At 66.8% G+C, this 14,161-nt stretch overlaps 2 protein-coding genes across 2 annotated transcripts; one reads left to right on the top strand and one right to left on the bottom strand.

Annotated features, from left to right (window-relative positions):
- Window positions 1-795: 795 nt before the first annotated feature.
- Window positions 796-3,499, top strand: LTC4S (leukotriene C4 synthase; the record flags this gene model as incomplete). Its single annotated transcript, XM_080699348.1, has 5 exons — window positions 796-853; window positions 1,904-2,003; window positions 2,601-2,671; window positions 2,800-2,881; window positions 3,355-3,499. The coding sequence occupies 5 exons, from the start codon at window positions 796-798 to the stop codon at window positions 3,497-3,499; spliced, it is 456 nt and encodes a 151-aa protein (XP_080555474.1).
- Window positions 3,500-4,938: 1,439 nt separating this feature from the next.
- On the bottom strand, window positions 4,939-11,730 carry MGAT4B (alpha-1,3-mannosyl-glycoprotein 4-beta-N-acetylglucosaminyltransferase B; the record flags this gene model as incomplete). Its single annotated transcript, XM_080699347.1, has 15 exons — window positions 4,939-4,962; window positions 5,043-5,155; window positions 5,362-5,449; window positions 5,519-5,597; window positions 5,928-6,121; window positions 6,190-6,297; window positions 6,386-6,516; window positions 6,731-6,845; window positions 6,914-6,989; window positions 7,171-7,284; window positions 7,457-7,503; window positions 7,745-7,878; window positions 8,026-8,166; window positions 8,247-8,432; window positions 11,634-11,730. 15 exons carry the CDS (start codon window positions 11,728-11,730, stop codon window positions 4,939-4,941), a joined length of 1,647 nt encoding a protein of 548 aa, XP_080555473.1.
- Between the last annotated feature and the right edge of the window lie 2,431 nt (window positions 11,731-14,161).

The following is a 14,161-nucleotide window of genomic DNA, read 5'->3' as shown; positions in this document are numbered from 1 at the left end:
AAGCCAGCCTCAGCTGGCTTAAGAGACCCTCTTTCCAAATAAAATATAAAGTAGGTCTGGGAGTGTAGCCCGGAGGTAGAAGGCCCCTGGGTTCCATCCCAGTACCACATTAAAAAAAAAAAAAAGAAGAACTGTGCCAGCCAGGCACGGTGGGCACGCTTGTGATCCCAGCACTCGGGAGGCTGAGACCAGAGGACTGCGGTTTACGGACAGCCTCAGCTACTTAGTGAGGCCCTTTGCAACTCAGTGACACCCTGTTTCAAAATTAAAACGACTGAAAAGATAGGGCTGGGGGTGTACAATGCCCCTGGGTTCTGCAAAATAAATAAATAAATAAATAAAAAAGGAAGGAAGGAAGGAAGGAAGAAAGAAAGAACTGTACCTGGGGGACAGCAGGTCGGGAGTGGGGAAGGTATGGGAGTGGGCTGGGGGTCAGTGCTGGGAGCTCGAGAGCTTGGGGCCCCGGACTAGACCCAGGATGAAGGGGGAGGTCTGAATTAGGACCTGCTCCAAGTCAGAGACACCCTGGGTGGGGGACGACAGCTGGACACACCAGGGCTGAGTGGGCACAGGTGGATGGTGAGGGCGCGGGCAGCACAGAGCCAGGCATGCACGGAAGACCTAGTAGGGAAGTGGCCTGCTGCCCATACCCCAGATCCCGCCCCGGCCTGGCCAAGCTCTGTGGCCACGCCCTCGCCCCCAGGGTGGAGGGTGCCAGGCCTCTCTTCCTCTCCTGGGCTGGCCTGAGAGCAGAAGGGCTGTGGACGCTGCGGCCTGCACTCCGCCGCCGTCGCCATGAAGGATGAAGTGGCACTGCTGGCCACCGTCACCCTCTTGGGAGTCCTGCTGCAAGGTGGGCTACTGCCTCCTGCCAAGGAGGTGGGCGGGCCTCAGGCCCAGGCCCAGGTGAAGGCAAAGGGCCTCCGGGCCAGGCTCCTGGGACCAAGGCCCAAGCTTTTCCCGGCAGCTGGAGACTCAGATGCCCCAGGGGCCAGAGCACATGCTAGGCTGGCACTTCCCCAGGGTGGGGAAGGGGAAGCCCTGGAGGGTGCTAGCTTGGGAGCCATGGGAATTCTGGGAAGAACCTCGGCTGGGAGGGGTGCCCCCCAAGAGGGACAAACAGCAAGATGGGGGAGGTCTGAAGGGCCACGGGGCAGCTAGGGGACATAGCAGGTGCCTGTGCAGGCCTGGTGCTCAGAGGAGAGCTGCCCATCGTGTGGAGCGTGGACTTGGGGGCACCAACGAATGGTGGGACGGCCGGGGGCTTAGAGCAGCTGGTCCCATCCCTGCCCCTGGCCACAGGCTCCGCTCCAGAGCCCGCACCGCCGGCTTGGCACCCCTGGTGCGCGGGGGACAAGTCTATAGAGGGCGTGGCGCCAAAGGCACCAGGAAGGTCGCTGGGGCCCATGGGCCCAGCCCACCCGCTGCACCTGCCCGGGAACACAGGCTGGGAGGGCCCTGCCACATCTGGGGGCAGAGGAGCCCGAGTATCTGACAGACGGGTTAGGTCAAAAGCTGGGCGCGGGGCTCCCCCTGCAATCCCAGTGCCTGGAGGCTGAGACAGGAGGACGCCAGAGGCCCGCCGCTACTTAGGCCGTTTCAAAATGAAAAATAAAATATGGCTGTGGGGCATAGCTCAGAGATTTAGGGCTAGGGCCACAGATTCTGAACAGAAGAGCTGGGCGGGAGCCTGTGCACCGTCGGGAGCACAGGGACGGGGCAGAGCGACTGGGCTCAGGCAGGAGGCCCGCCCCGAAGCTGAGCGGCCGGCCGGCTCGGGCTTCCAGCCGGCCCCCATGGGGCGAGCTGGGGATTTGCCTGCTCTTTGCAAGTCAAACGCTGAGGCCGCAGATGGGGCGGGGGCGCCGGGTGGTCGCGGCGCTGACCCCGCCTTCCGCCGCAGCCTACTTCGCCCTGCAGGTGATCGCGGCGCGCAGGGCCTTCGGCGTGTCGCCGCCGCTCACCAGCGGCCCGCCCGAGTTCCAGCGCGTCTTCCGAGCGCAGTGAGCGGGCCGGGGAGGACCGCCGGGAGGATCGGGAGGACCCCCGGGAGGATCGGGAGGACCGGCCTGGGAAGACGGCCCCGGGAGGACCCCCGGGAGGATCGGGAGGACCGGCCTGGGAAGACGGCCCCGGGAGGACCCCCGGGAGGATCGGGAGGACCGGCCTGGGAAGACCGCTCCGGGAGGACCTCCGGGAGGATCGGGAGGACTCCCGGGAGGGTCGGGAGGACCGACCTGGGAAGACGGCCCCGGGAGGACCCCCGGGAGGACCCCCGGGAGGATCAGGAGGGCCGGCCTGGGAAGACTACCCCGGGAGGACCCCCGGGGGGACCGCGAGGCCCGGGAAGACCCCCAGGAGGATCAGGAGGACCACCCCGGGAGGATCACCCTGGGAGGACTGCAAGGCCCGGGAGGATGCCCCGGGAGGATCGCCTCGGGAGGACCGCCCCGGGAGGCCCGGCCAGGGAAGACGGCCTCGGGAGGACCCTCTGGGAGGATCCCCCGGGAGGATCCGGAGGACTGGCCTGGGAGGCCCGGGAGGACCGCCCCGGGAGGATCGGAAGGCCCAGCACGCCATGAGCCGCCGCCTGCCCACAGGGTGAACTGCAGCGAGTACTTCCCGCTGTTCCTCGCCGCGCTCTGGGTCGCCGGCATCTTCTTCCACCAAGGTCCGGCGCGGGGCCGGGCGGGGGCGGGTCCGGGGGTCCGGGGGCGGGGCCTGGCGGGGGCCGGGGGCGGGCCTGGAGGGGGCGGGGCCTGGAGGGGGCGGGGCCAGGCTCACCTCCCCGCCCCGCAGGCGCGGCGGCCCTGTGCGGCCTGGTCTACCTGTTCGCGCGCCTCCGCTACTTCCAGGGATACGCGCGCTCGGCGCCGCTCAGGTGAGAGCCGCCATCCCCGCGCTGGCCCTGAGACGGGGGTCGCGGGTTCAAAGCCAGCCCCCCAGCTTAGCGAGACCCTGCGCCCAAGTAGCAAATAAAATAGACTGCCCTGGGCTCGGTCCCCAGCCCCAAACACGGTGCTGGAGAAAGGTCGCGGCGGGCGGGGCGGGGCGGGGCGAGCGCGGGGCGGGGCGAGCGCGGGGCGGGGCGAGCGCGGGGCGGGGCGGGGCGAGCGCGGGGCGGGGCGAGCGCGGGGCGGGGCGAGCGCGGGGCGGGGCGAGCGCGGGGCGGGGCGAGCGCGGGGCGGGGCGAGCGCGGGGCGGGGCGAGCGCGGGGCGGGGCGAGCGCGGGGCGGGGCGAGCGCGGGGCGGGGCGAGCGCGGGGCGGGGCGAGCGCGGGGCGGGGCGAGCGCGGGGCGGGGCGAGCGCGGGGCGGGGCTGGCGGGCGTGGTCACCGCAGGCCCCGCCCCGCAGGCTGGCCCCGCTGTACGCGAGCGCGCGCGCGCTCTGGCTGCTGGTGGCGCTGGCCGCGCTCGGGCTGCTGCTGCACTTCGCGCCCGCCCCGCTGAGCGCCGCGCTGCTGCGCCGGCTCCGCGCGCTGCTGCCCGCCACGGCCTGAGCGACCCGACGCCGCCGCCCGCGCCCCCGAGGCTCTGCTGGCCGCGCCCCGCGCCCCCGGCCACCTCTGGCCTTTCCCCTCCCACTGGCCCGGCGCCCTGTGCCCGCCCGATGGCCCGCTCCTGTCTGCGACCAGAGCCGAGGGAAGGCAGACACCTTCTGTTTTCTGGTTCAGCACTGGGGCCCGGATCCAGAACAGAACAGCCGGGCGTGGTGGCCCACCTTATAATCCCAGAGCTCAGGACGCTGAGGCAGGAGTGCACGGGTTCAAAGCCAGCCTCAGCTACTAGTGAGACCTTGTAAAAACAATAGGTCTGGGAGTGTAGGTGGGGTAGAAACCCTGGGGTAGAAAGCCCCTGGGTCCCATTTCCAGTACAACACAGAACACAGAGGGCGAGCAAGAATGCAGTCAGTGACAGGCTTCGGGGGTCTGGAGGGGCGAGTGCAGGGAAGGTCCCCGAGAGTGACAGGCCCTGAGGCCCCCCACGTGGGAGAGGCCGTGCAGTTGGCGGGAGGTGGCTTAGGTTTCAGGAAAGAAGCTCCTACTATGTGTTTGAGTCTGGGGAGAAGACACCTGCAGGGCCTTCGGGTCTAAGACCACGCAGAATGAGGCTCGGGAGGGAGGGGAGCTGGTGGCTGGGAACCCTCCGGCCTGTGCGGCGGGTGCACAGGCAGTTGGGACAGCGAGACACCAGCCGGCGAGCCCCTCTTCCTGGGAGATTTTCTTCTGGCGAAGGGGCAGCTTTGGGAGCCTGCACCCAGATCTGAGTACCCGGCTGAGTGGCCCAGACCCTCCTGTGAAGCGGGGCGAGGTCTGTCCAGCAGCAGTGAAGCCTTGGGCTTGGTGGCCCTAGGCTATAGGTAGGCCCCGCGTGCCGGTGGCCCGGCTGAGCTAGTGAGTGGGGAGCGTTGAGGGCTTGGTCGCAGGTGCACGGCTGGGGTCTCCAGCCCGTACCACCACAGACTTACAGGGCCCTTGGGCTACCCGGGAGCTCAGCAGTCACTGAGGCACACGCTTCATTGACCCTTTATTACAAGTCACGCGCTTATAGAAGTATATGTGGGCTTACGTGAAAAAATCAAATGTATCCAAGAATAAAAAACACAGCACGTAAAGTAGTATATGCATTCCAGTGTTCGCGCCACAGAGTGGCACCCGAGAAAAGCTCTTCTAAAACGGCCTGGCTTAGTGGCCAGCCGGGGGGGGGGTGGGGCGCAAAGGGTTCGGCGGGCAGTGGGCCGCCCTCAGGCACAGTGTGGGGCCGCCTCTCTTCTCCCGCGGCCCAGGCAGGGGCAGCACCAGCTCCTGAGGCCTCCGGGCCAGCGGCGGACCCCAGGCCTTGCCAGAGCTCCCCGGGCGGACGCTCCTGGCCCTCCAGGGACCAGCAGTGACGTCCTCTCTAGGGCTGGCCGGGGCACCCGCAGAAGGAAGCACTTGGCCTAGTCGGCCTTTTTCAGGAAGATCTGCAAGAGCAGGGCTTGCTGTCACTGGGGCCTCGGCTCTGCGGTCCCCCGGCTGCGCCCTGCACCCTGCCCAGCCTCACCTCACTTAGGATGACCCACACCGGGGAGTCGGTCTGGATGGACAGGCGCAGCGCTTCCAGGGGGCCGAAGGCAGGGTCCACCTCACCTTCTGCCACACCCTTGTAGAAGGAGCCTGGGGGACAGCGCGCTGAGGTCAAGACCGGCCCCCAGGCCTGCAGGCCTATCCGCTGGCCCGAGGTCAAGACCGGCCCCCAGGCCTGCAGGCCCACCCGCTGGCCCGAGGTCAAGACTGGCCCCCAGGCCTGCAGGCCCATCCGCTGGCCCGAGGTCAAGACCGGCCCCCAGGCCTGCAGGCCCACCCACTAGCCCAGCGCTCACCTATCTGGAGGTAGCCGTCTGGGCTCCGAGGGTAGCGGAGAGTGGCCGAGCGGCCCTCCTGCAGGGCCTCCTTCTCCGACTGGGGATTCTGGGGGCACAAAGGGGCTGAGGCTTGTCCAGGAGCGGGCGCCCGGCCGCCCCCGCCAGCCACACTCACGTCAAAGGGCAGCACCTCCACGGACGTGTTGAAGAGCTTGTCCTCCGGGTGCTCCAGGTTCCCGCTGCGGAAGAAGAACCTAGGGGGGCCAGACGGGCGGGCGTGAGCGACCACCGCAGCGCTCCGCCCAGGGGCTGCAGCGCTCTGCCCAGGGGCTGCAGCGCTCCGCCCAGGGGCTGCGGGAGGGAGGCCGGCCCTGGGACCGAGGTGTGTCAGGGATCTCCTCTGGGTACTGCTGGACCTAGTCCGTGCGAGGCAGCAGTGCCCCGATAAGCCCCACTTTCCAGAGAAGGAAGCGGGAGGGAGGGAGGGGGGACAGAGGATGTTTCCAGTTCCCCGGGGAGGGGTCGCAGAGGGGCACCCGCGCCCTGGTGGCCGCCCAAGCCTCCCGAGCCGCGCGGGCGCTCACCGCTCCAGGCGCAGGGGCTGGAAGAAGCGGAAGCGGATGAAGTCCCCCGCGGCAGGCGTGAAGGCCCAGAAGAAGTCCTCGCGCAGGTAGGCCTTCTCCAGGGTGAAGTGCTGGTAGGCCTTGAGGCTCGTGCTCACCTCGGCTGGCGGGTTCACGTGCTCCTTCCGCAGAGCCTGCTTCCCGAAGTCCTTGTCCTGGCCACAGAGGCAGAGCGTGAGCCCGGCCCAGCCCCCGCGGCTCGCTCTCCGCGCAGGAGACCCACCTTCAGCTTCTGGATCTTGCCGGCCAGCGAGGAGTGCGTGCCCACGTGCTGGAAGAGGGACGGCTTGAAGCGGATCCGGAGGTTGGCCTTCTGCCGGTCACAATGCTTCTGCGAAGGGACGGACAGGGTCGGCCGGGGCCGGGGCCCACAGGCGAGGCCCACAGGCGGGCTCCCTCCGTCCTCCCCGCCTGCTCACCGCATCCTTCTCTGGGTTGCAGACCTTCACCCACAGGATGTGGTCCAGGAGCCAGTCGATGGGCTTGTCCCGGTAGAACATGAGGATGAACTCCACAATCAGGCTCAGGTCCAGAGACTTGAACATCTTCCCTGGGGTGGGGCGGGCAAGGGTGCCGAGTGGCCTAACTTTCTCTTAATCCCTGGGGGTCGGGGAGGGGGCCCGCAGCAGGTCACAACGGGCTTCCGGCAGAGGACGCGGACATCGCCGTGCAGAGGGCGGGGGCAGCGGGCACTCTGGGCCAAGGCTGGCGGACGGTACCGAGCCGAGGGCCAGGTGAGGGCGCGGGGCGGGGCGGGGGCGCACCGATGAAGCCCAGCTGGGAGAACTCCAGGACCATCCAGTCCTCGGAGGGCTGCTGCAGGGCGAAGTTCTTCATGGTGCTCAGGTAGCTGGGCTTGGCCACGATGTCGTCCTCCAGCTGCAGGAGGGCCGGGTCAGTGCTGCGGGCGGCGCCAGGCCCGAGCAGAGCCGAGCCCCAGGACTGACCTGCACGTAGTAGGTGCCTTTGGACTGCGCGTACATCATGAGGAAGCAGTAATCGAGGTTCTGTTTGGTCCTCCACCTGTGCGGGCGGCGGGGGGAGGTCTCAGGACCTGTCCACCTCCAGCCCGCCCACCCGAGACGCCAGCTGTGGGAGGGACTGTCCCCACCACGCAGCTGTCCTCAAGGGAAAGCCAGGGGCCCCATAGACAGGGCGCTGGCCTCGGCAAGGCCAGAAGACCACCGGGACTGGGGGCACGTACCTGACTCTCTCCTTGGGGTCCCCAAAGGACTCTCGGAGGCGGGAGAAGTCAGGGTAGAAGTGGGGGGAAGGGGAGATGACTTCCAGGAGCCCAGAGTGGATCTCCGTGGGAAACCTGGGGGGCGGAAGGCACAGTGGGGTGCAGGTTCCAGGGAGCCGGCCTTCTCTGGAGGTGCACTGGAAGACATCTCCAGAGGGGCTGGGCCCCCTCCTGGGGGCAGACCCTGCTGCCCCATACCCTGCAAAAGCCCTCCCTGGGCCAGTTTTCCCAGGCTGCCACAACTCACAAGGCCTTGATGTTCTCTGTCACTGCCGAAGTGTACTGAGGGTCAGTCTGTGGGGAAACAAGCACCCTTGTCTGCCCTACCCAACAGAAGGTGGGAGGGCGGGCCGGCCCAGGTGCCCCGTATGGAAGGCCTGAGCCTGGTGGGCCAGCGAGCGGGCCCAAGGCCTGGGTGGGTGGACAAAGCCCTTGGCAGGAGGCGCGCCGCAGGGACGGCACCTCCACCGGCCTCCCACGGCCCGCAGCTTCTTCCCATCCCCCCAGGTGGCCACCCCAGGCCCGGCCCACTCACCTCGGCAATCAGCACCACGATGACCGAGTCGTCCTTCTCCTGCGGGCTCAGCTCGGAGATGAGTGAGCGCAGCGTGTCCGCCAGGTAGGAGTGCGCCTCACGCCGCACACTCGGGATGCCCATCACGACCGACACTGCGGGGCGGAGCAGTGACCCGGGGTGGGGGTGGGAGGATGGGGGTGGGGGGTAACCCGGGGGCAGGGGGGGGCAGCCCGCGCAGGGCGGATCGGTGACCAGGGCCGGGGAGGGGGGGGTAGGCAGCCCGCCCGCCCCATGCCTACCTCCCGCGCGGCCCTGGCCCAGGCGCACAGCAGGCTGCAGGCTGCTCTCCTTGGACAGCAGGTGCGGCAGGTGGTGGAAGACAGTGGGCAGGTGCAGCACGTGCCTGTGCGAGGCGTTCCATGGCCTCAGCCGGGGGTCCTCTGCGGGTAGAGAGGGCCGTCAGCCCGAGAGGGCCCAGCTCACTGGCAGGTGTGCTCACAGCTGGCCGCGCCCGGCTCACCTGGCAGGTGGCCCCAGGTGCGGTTGCCATCTCCATCCCGTGGCGCCTGCCTCTCGGACACGGCCCTCTTGACCTCGTCCAGCACCAGGTTGAGCTCCTTGGAGCGCTTGAGGCTCTCCTGCTCAGCAGCGTGCAGCCGCTCCCGCAGCGCCAGGAACTCCCGCTGGTACACGTCCACCACGTCGCCTGCGGGCGTGGGCACAGCCACTGACCAGGGCGCAGTACCCCCACTATTTTCTCCTTTGAGGTGTCCTCGGAAGTGGGAAGGCCTCAGATCTCCAGGGCTCCCAGAGCCCCCTTGTTGGCACCAAGGATGGGACAGAGCTCTTCTCAAGGGCGCCTCTGCTCCAGCCTTCCCCTTCCTGCCTTCAAGGATGACGCCATAGCCCTCTGGGAACAGCCCACTTCCTGCCATCCCAGTGGGCCGGGCCTAGGCCCAGGGTGACTGTCCTCTGGGCTGTGGCTCTGCACTGGATTCCTTCAGGGTCACACACACTGGGGGGGGGGGGGCTGGGTGCTGCCCTTTCAGCCCTGTCCCACCCACTTGCTCAGATACAGATGAAGTTGAGAAACTAGCCCAGGAGATGCCCCTTCGGTCAGCAGAGGGGAGCCTGCATCTCTGGGGCCTGCGCAGGCTCGGGCCACCTGGGAGGGTCCATGTGCTTTCCCTGGGTAGCAGGGTCAGAACCACGGTCTGGGCCCCAGCTGGCAGAGGCTGAGCCTGGCACTAGGAGGCGCAGGTGGGGCTGTCCCTCAGCGGAGGGGAGTCCCAGGGTGGGGTGTGAGCGCCTGGTTCCTCTGGTCAGGCAGGCAGGGGTGATAAACAACTCCCCGCAGCCAGCTGGGTGCAGCAGCTCCAGCTGCCCCCGTGAGCCTGGGTTTTGTCTCTGTCGGCAGTGGGCACACCTCCTTTCTCCTCCCCAACATCTCCGCTCTGCACAGCTGTCTCTGCCGCCTGGAATCCCCTTTGGTCTTCCTGGCCTAATCAAACGCATGTCGCCTCCAAGGCCAGTCTCCAAGTCTAGGAAGCGTTCCAGAACTCCCCTCCTACCCAGGAAGCTCTTCCTTTCCTTCATCTCTGGGGGGTTCACAGTCCCCAAGGTTTCTGCCACCCTGCCCTGGGGGTGGCCCAGGCAGGGGTAAAGGTGCTAAGTCCCAGAGGAAGGAGAAGGGAGCCTCTTCTCCTTGAGCCAGGCACCTCCTAGCTAAGCCCCGGCTCCCCAGCCTCACGGGGCAAGGCCACTGGAGGGACGGCCAGCGAGGGAGGGAGGGAGGGAAAGCCGAGAGTCAGGTTACCGGATCTGTCTGGCTCCCTGCTGGGCTCTGAGGCCAGGTTACCCTGGAAACCTGACCTCTTGAATGCAGAGGGCCATCCCCAACACTCACTGCCCAATCAGGAGGCACCCAGGCAGTGAGAGTCCTCTTCCTGGTGGTGAGTGGCAGCCAGGGGACAGGATGTGCCCGGGAGCTGCCTGTACAGACAGGAAGTACTGACCGTGCGGTCAGTGGCGCTAAGGGACCCAACAGCGCAGCCCGAGGTGGATGGCACACATTCTGATGATGACAGCCCTGTTCTGTTTTGATTTTGGGGTGGGTGTGTGTGTGTGTGTTACCAGAGAATGAGCCCAGGGGCATTCCACCTCTGAGTTACACTCCTAGCCCCAGCACTATTTTTTTTTTATTCTTTGAAGTACTGGGGATTGAACCCTGGGGCCTTCTACCTCTGAGCTACACCCCCAGCCCTATTATTTTTTAAACCAGGGTATCACTAAGTTGCAGAGGGCCTCGCTAAGCAGCTGAGGCTGGTCGTGAACCTGCGCAGCTCAAGTCTCGCCTCCCAAGGACTGGGATGGCAAGCGTGGCCACCGCGCCCTGTTCCTTCATCTGTTCGTTAAGTAGGCTGAGCTCGGTCCCACACTGGACTGTCTCAGGTGGACAGGCCGGGTGGGATGCTGTCCTGAGCCCGGGCCGAGCTCAAGTCCAGCCTGCTGCCCAGCCTGGCCTCCCTCTCCCCAAGTCTTGCGCTTCCTGCTTCTCAAGAGGCACGGAGTCTCTTGGGTACAAAGGCCTGGTCACACCCATAGCAGCCCTCCCACCACTGCCTGGACACCACAGGCCCTGCCCTGCCTACAAGGCCTGGCCTCAACAGTGGGTCCACTCTGCCTGGCTGTCAAAGTCAGAAGCAGCTCGGGCCCCTCTGCCCTGAGGGCTCTGCGGGGCCTGCTCCAGGGATGGGGCTGGGCCTAGCGGCCCTTGGACAGGCTGCGAGCCGCAGGAGGGGACGTTAGCAGGACGACAGGGTCCACCTCCCTGTAAGAGCTGAGTGCCCCACGGCACTGCAGTTCCAGCTAGGGGAGGGGAACAGCCTGGACGCTGGGGAGGGCTATGTGGCCAAGGCCCAGGGTTGGCCTCCCTGGGGTGGGTTCCCCAGGGTGCCTGGAGCCCCTGGTCAAGGCTGGGTGTAAAGCTGGGCCTCTGGTAGCTCTCGCCAAGCTCCGAGTCCCTGCTGGACTTGACCCCAGGCCTCCACACCCTGCGCCTGGTGACCCCTTCCTCTGCTGGCCCAGTACTGTCCTGGCCACCCCTCCCTTTGCCTTCCCGGGGCCTGGGCCTTCTCCCCAGCCCTTCAGGGCCTCAAACTGAAGCCAGGCCCCCATTGCCTGGCTGCCTGGGACAACCCCTACAGCTAGGCATGAGAAGGGAGGCTTCCATGGTGGCCCAGCCCTGGCTTGTCCTGAGGCCTGCAAAGACCTGGCCCTGCTAGGCCCCGTGGCAGTGACAGGTCTCCACAAGGCAGATCTGCACCCTCCATGCACGAACCCCTGGGCTTCCACTCCTCAGGGCCTGCTCCTGAGCCCGGACTCTCAGGAGGTGCCTCCTGCCCAGGGACCTCGGCCGTCGGGATGTTCCTTGCTCTGCTCCTGGGGGAGGCCTGCTCTCTGGTGCTGCTCCCAGGGTGTCCTGGGGGCCTGAGACCATGGGCCCAGTAGGCCAGGAGCACGGGTCATCATCCGCCCGCCACCCAGGGCCTACCGAGGCTTCGGTGCCAGTCTGCCCTCATGGCTACTGTCCTATGGCTGCAAAATGCCCTCCCGGCAACACCCTGCCTGCTGATAGCGCAGCTCACGACATGCCTGCCGGCCCGGGCCTCTGGTCAGCCGGGCGCCTGCTCAGATCTGACCTGTGGTTCCTGGCACAGGATCCCCGGTGCTCAGCGCCCAGGCGGGCTGGGAGCGAGAGCCCGGCTGAGCTGCTGGGGAGGGAAGCTGGTGGGGGGACGCGGCAGCCGAGCGGCTGGAGAATGGGCAGGGAGGGAGCGGCCTGTGCGGGCCGGGGCTGGGTGTGCAGATCGGGCGTGCGGGGCCGGGGCCGGGCGTGGGGCCTCACCTCTCTGGCCGCCGAGCGCCGCGTACCAGGACAGCGAGAGCAGGGCGCACAGGCCGAGCAGCAGCAGCGTCAGGAAGGTGCCATGGCGGAGCCTCATCTCCCCGGGGGCGCCGGCGGGGCCGAGGCCGCATGGCCCGCGGCCGGGCGGACGGGGCCGGGGCCGGGCGTGGTCGGGGCGGCGGGCCCCGGCCCCGGGGGTGGGCGGCGGCGGCGAGGGCGGCGGACCCGCGGACCCTCCGAGCTCCGGCCGCCTCGCCCGCCTCGGCCAGCGCGCGGGGCGGGGCACCTTAAAGGGGCCGCGGCGGCGGGGCGGGCGGGGCCGGGGGCGGGGGCGGGGCGGGCGGGGCCGCGGCGGCGGGGCGGGCGGGGCCGTCCGGGGGCGGGGCCGGCCGGGGGCGGTGCGCGGCCCGCAGGGTGGGCGCCCCAGGCCCCGCCGCGCTCCCCTGCCGCGGGAGCTGCTGGGGAAGCGGTTTGCGTGCCTGGGTCTTCGCAGCGGCTTCCACTTGTGGCAGAGGGTTGGGGTTTGCATTTGAGTTGTTGTGTAAGCATCTTTAACTTAAAACAGTGCGGTGCTGCAGTCTGTGATCGCAGCCACGGGAGGCGGAGGCGGGGGCTCCCGCGCCCGCGGCCTGCCTGGGCAAGTGTGATACCCCACCCCAAAATAAGAGGGCGGGGTCCAGCTCCGCGGCAGAGGGCCCTGGGCCCCACCCCAGCAGAGGGAGGGAGAGGAGCGCACACACAGACACACGCGCACACACAGACACGCGCACACAGACACGCGCGCACACAGACACACGCGCACAGACACGCGCGCACACAGACACGCGCGCACACAGACACACGCGCACAGACACGCGCGCACACAGACACGCGCACACAGACACACGCGCACACACAGATACGCGCAACAGACACGCGCACACACAGACACGCGCACACACAGACACGCGCACACACAGACACGCGCACACAGACACACGCGCACACACAGACACGCACACACAGACACACGCACACACAGACACACGCGCACACACACACACACGCGCACACAGACACGCACACACACAGACACGCGCACACACAGACACACGCGCACACAGACACGCACACACACAGACACGCGCACACACAGACACACGCGCACACAGACACATGCGCACACACAGACACACGCGCACACAGACACGCGCACACAGACACACACGCACACACAGACACGCGCACACACAGACACACGCGCACACAGACACACGCGCACACACAGACACACACGCACACAGACACGCGCACACAGACACACACGCACACACAGACACGCGCACACACAGACACGCGCACACACAGACACACGCGCACACACAGACACGCACACACACAGACACGCGCACACACAGACACGCGCACACAGACACACACGCACACAGACACGCGCACACAGACACACACGCACACACAGACACGCGCACACACAGACACACGCGCACACACAGACACACACGCACACAGACACGCGCACACAGACACACACGCACACACAGACACGCGCACACACAGACACACGCGCACACACAGATACGCGCAACAGACACGCGCACACACAGACACGCGCACACACAGACACGCGCACACACAGACACGCGCACACACAGACACACGCACACACACAGACACGCACACACAGACACACGCACACACAGACACGCGCACACACAGACACGCGCACACACGCACGCAGAGTTTTGTTTTGCAGTACTTGGGATGGAACCCACCCAGGGACATTCTACTTCCCAGCGACACCCAGCCCTATTTTCTTCTTCTTCCTTCCTTTTTTCCTTCCTTCCTTCCTTCCTTCTTTCTCTTTCTTTCCTTTCTTTTTTTGTGTGCGGTTCTGGGATGGAACCCAGGGGCATTCTATCTCTGAGCTGCACCCCAAGCCCTATTTTTTTATTCTTTATTTTGAAACGCAGAGGGCCTCAGTAGCGGAGGCTGCCCGTGAACCGCCATCCTCCCATCTCAGCCTCCTGAATGCTGGGATCACAAGCGTGCCCACCACGCCCCGCATATTCTTTATTTTTAAATAGGGTCTGTTTCGGGAGGCCCACTGAGTTGCTGATCTTCCTGTCACAGCCCCCACCTCAAGTATTGGGATGCCCTGCCATGCCCGGTTCACACGGTTTAGAAGTGAGTTGATTTAAGAAAAATATTTAGAACTATTAAAGTGTTGAAAGTTGGGGTGATGGGCCACAGGACCCAAGACTGCTCCCCCCTGCAGCCTCTGGAGGAGAGCCCTGAGGACCCCGCTGAGGCCTGAGGCCTGAGGTCCGGGGTGCTGTCTCCCCTGCTGTCCTGGGTGAGGGGGAGGAGCACCAGTGCGGCTCCTCCCCACCCCCAGCCTCCTGCCTAGAAACAGGGCGGCCAGGCCGGCCTGGCTCCGGGCCCGTTTTCCGCTGTTCTCTGCCCCGCAGTAATTAATTAACCTGGGCCTGCCTGCCACCCAACTCCCTCTGGCTGTACCGCTGCCTGTG

Source organism: Muscardinus avellanarius (assembly GCF_963383645.1).
Source record: "Muscardinus avellanarius genome assembly, chromosome: 7".
NCBI classification, from domain to species: Eukaryota; Metazoa; Chordata; class Mammalia; order Rodentia; family Gliridae; genus Muscardinus; species Muscardinus avellanarius.
Note: the sequence above shows the minus strand (reverse complement) of the source record. Positions and strands in the feature narration are given on the sequence as shown.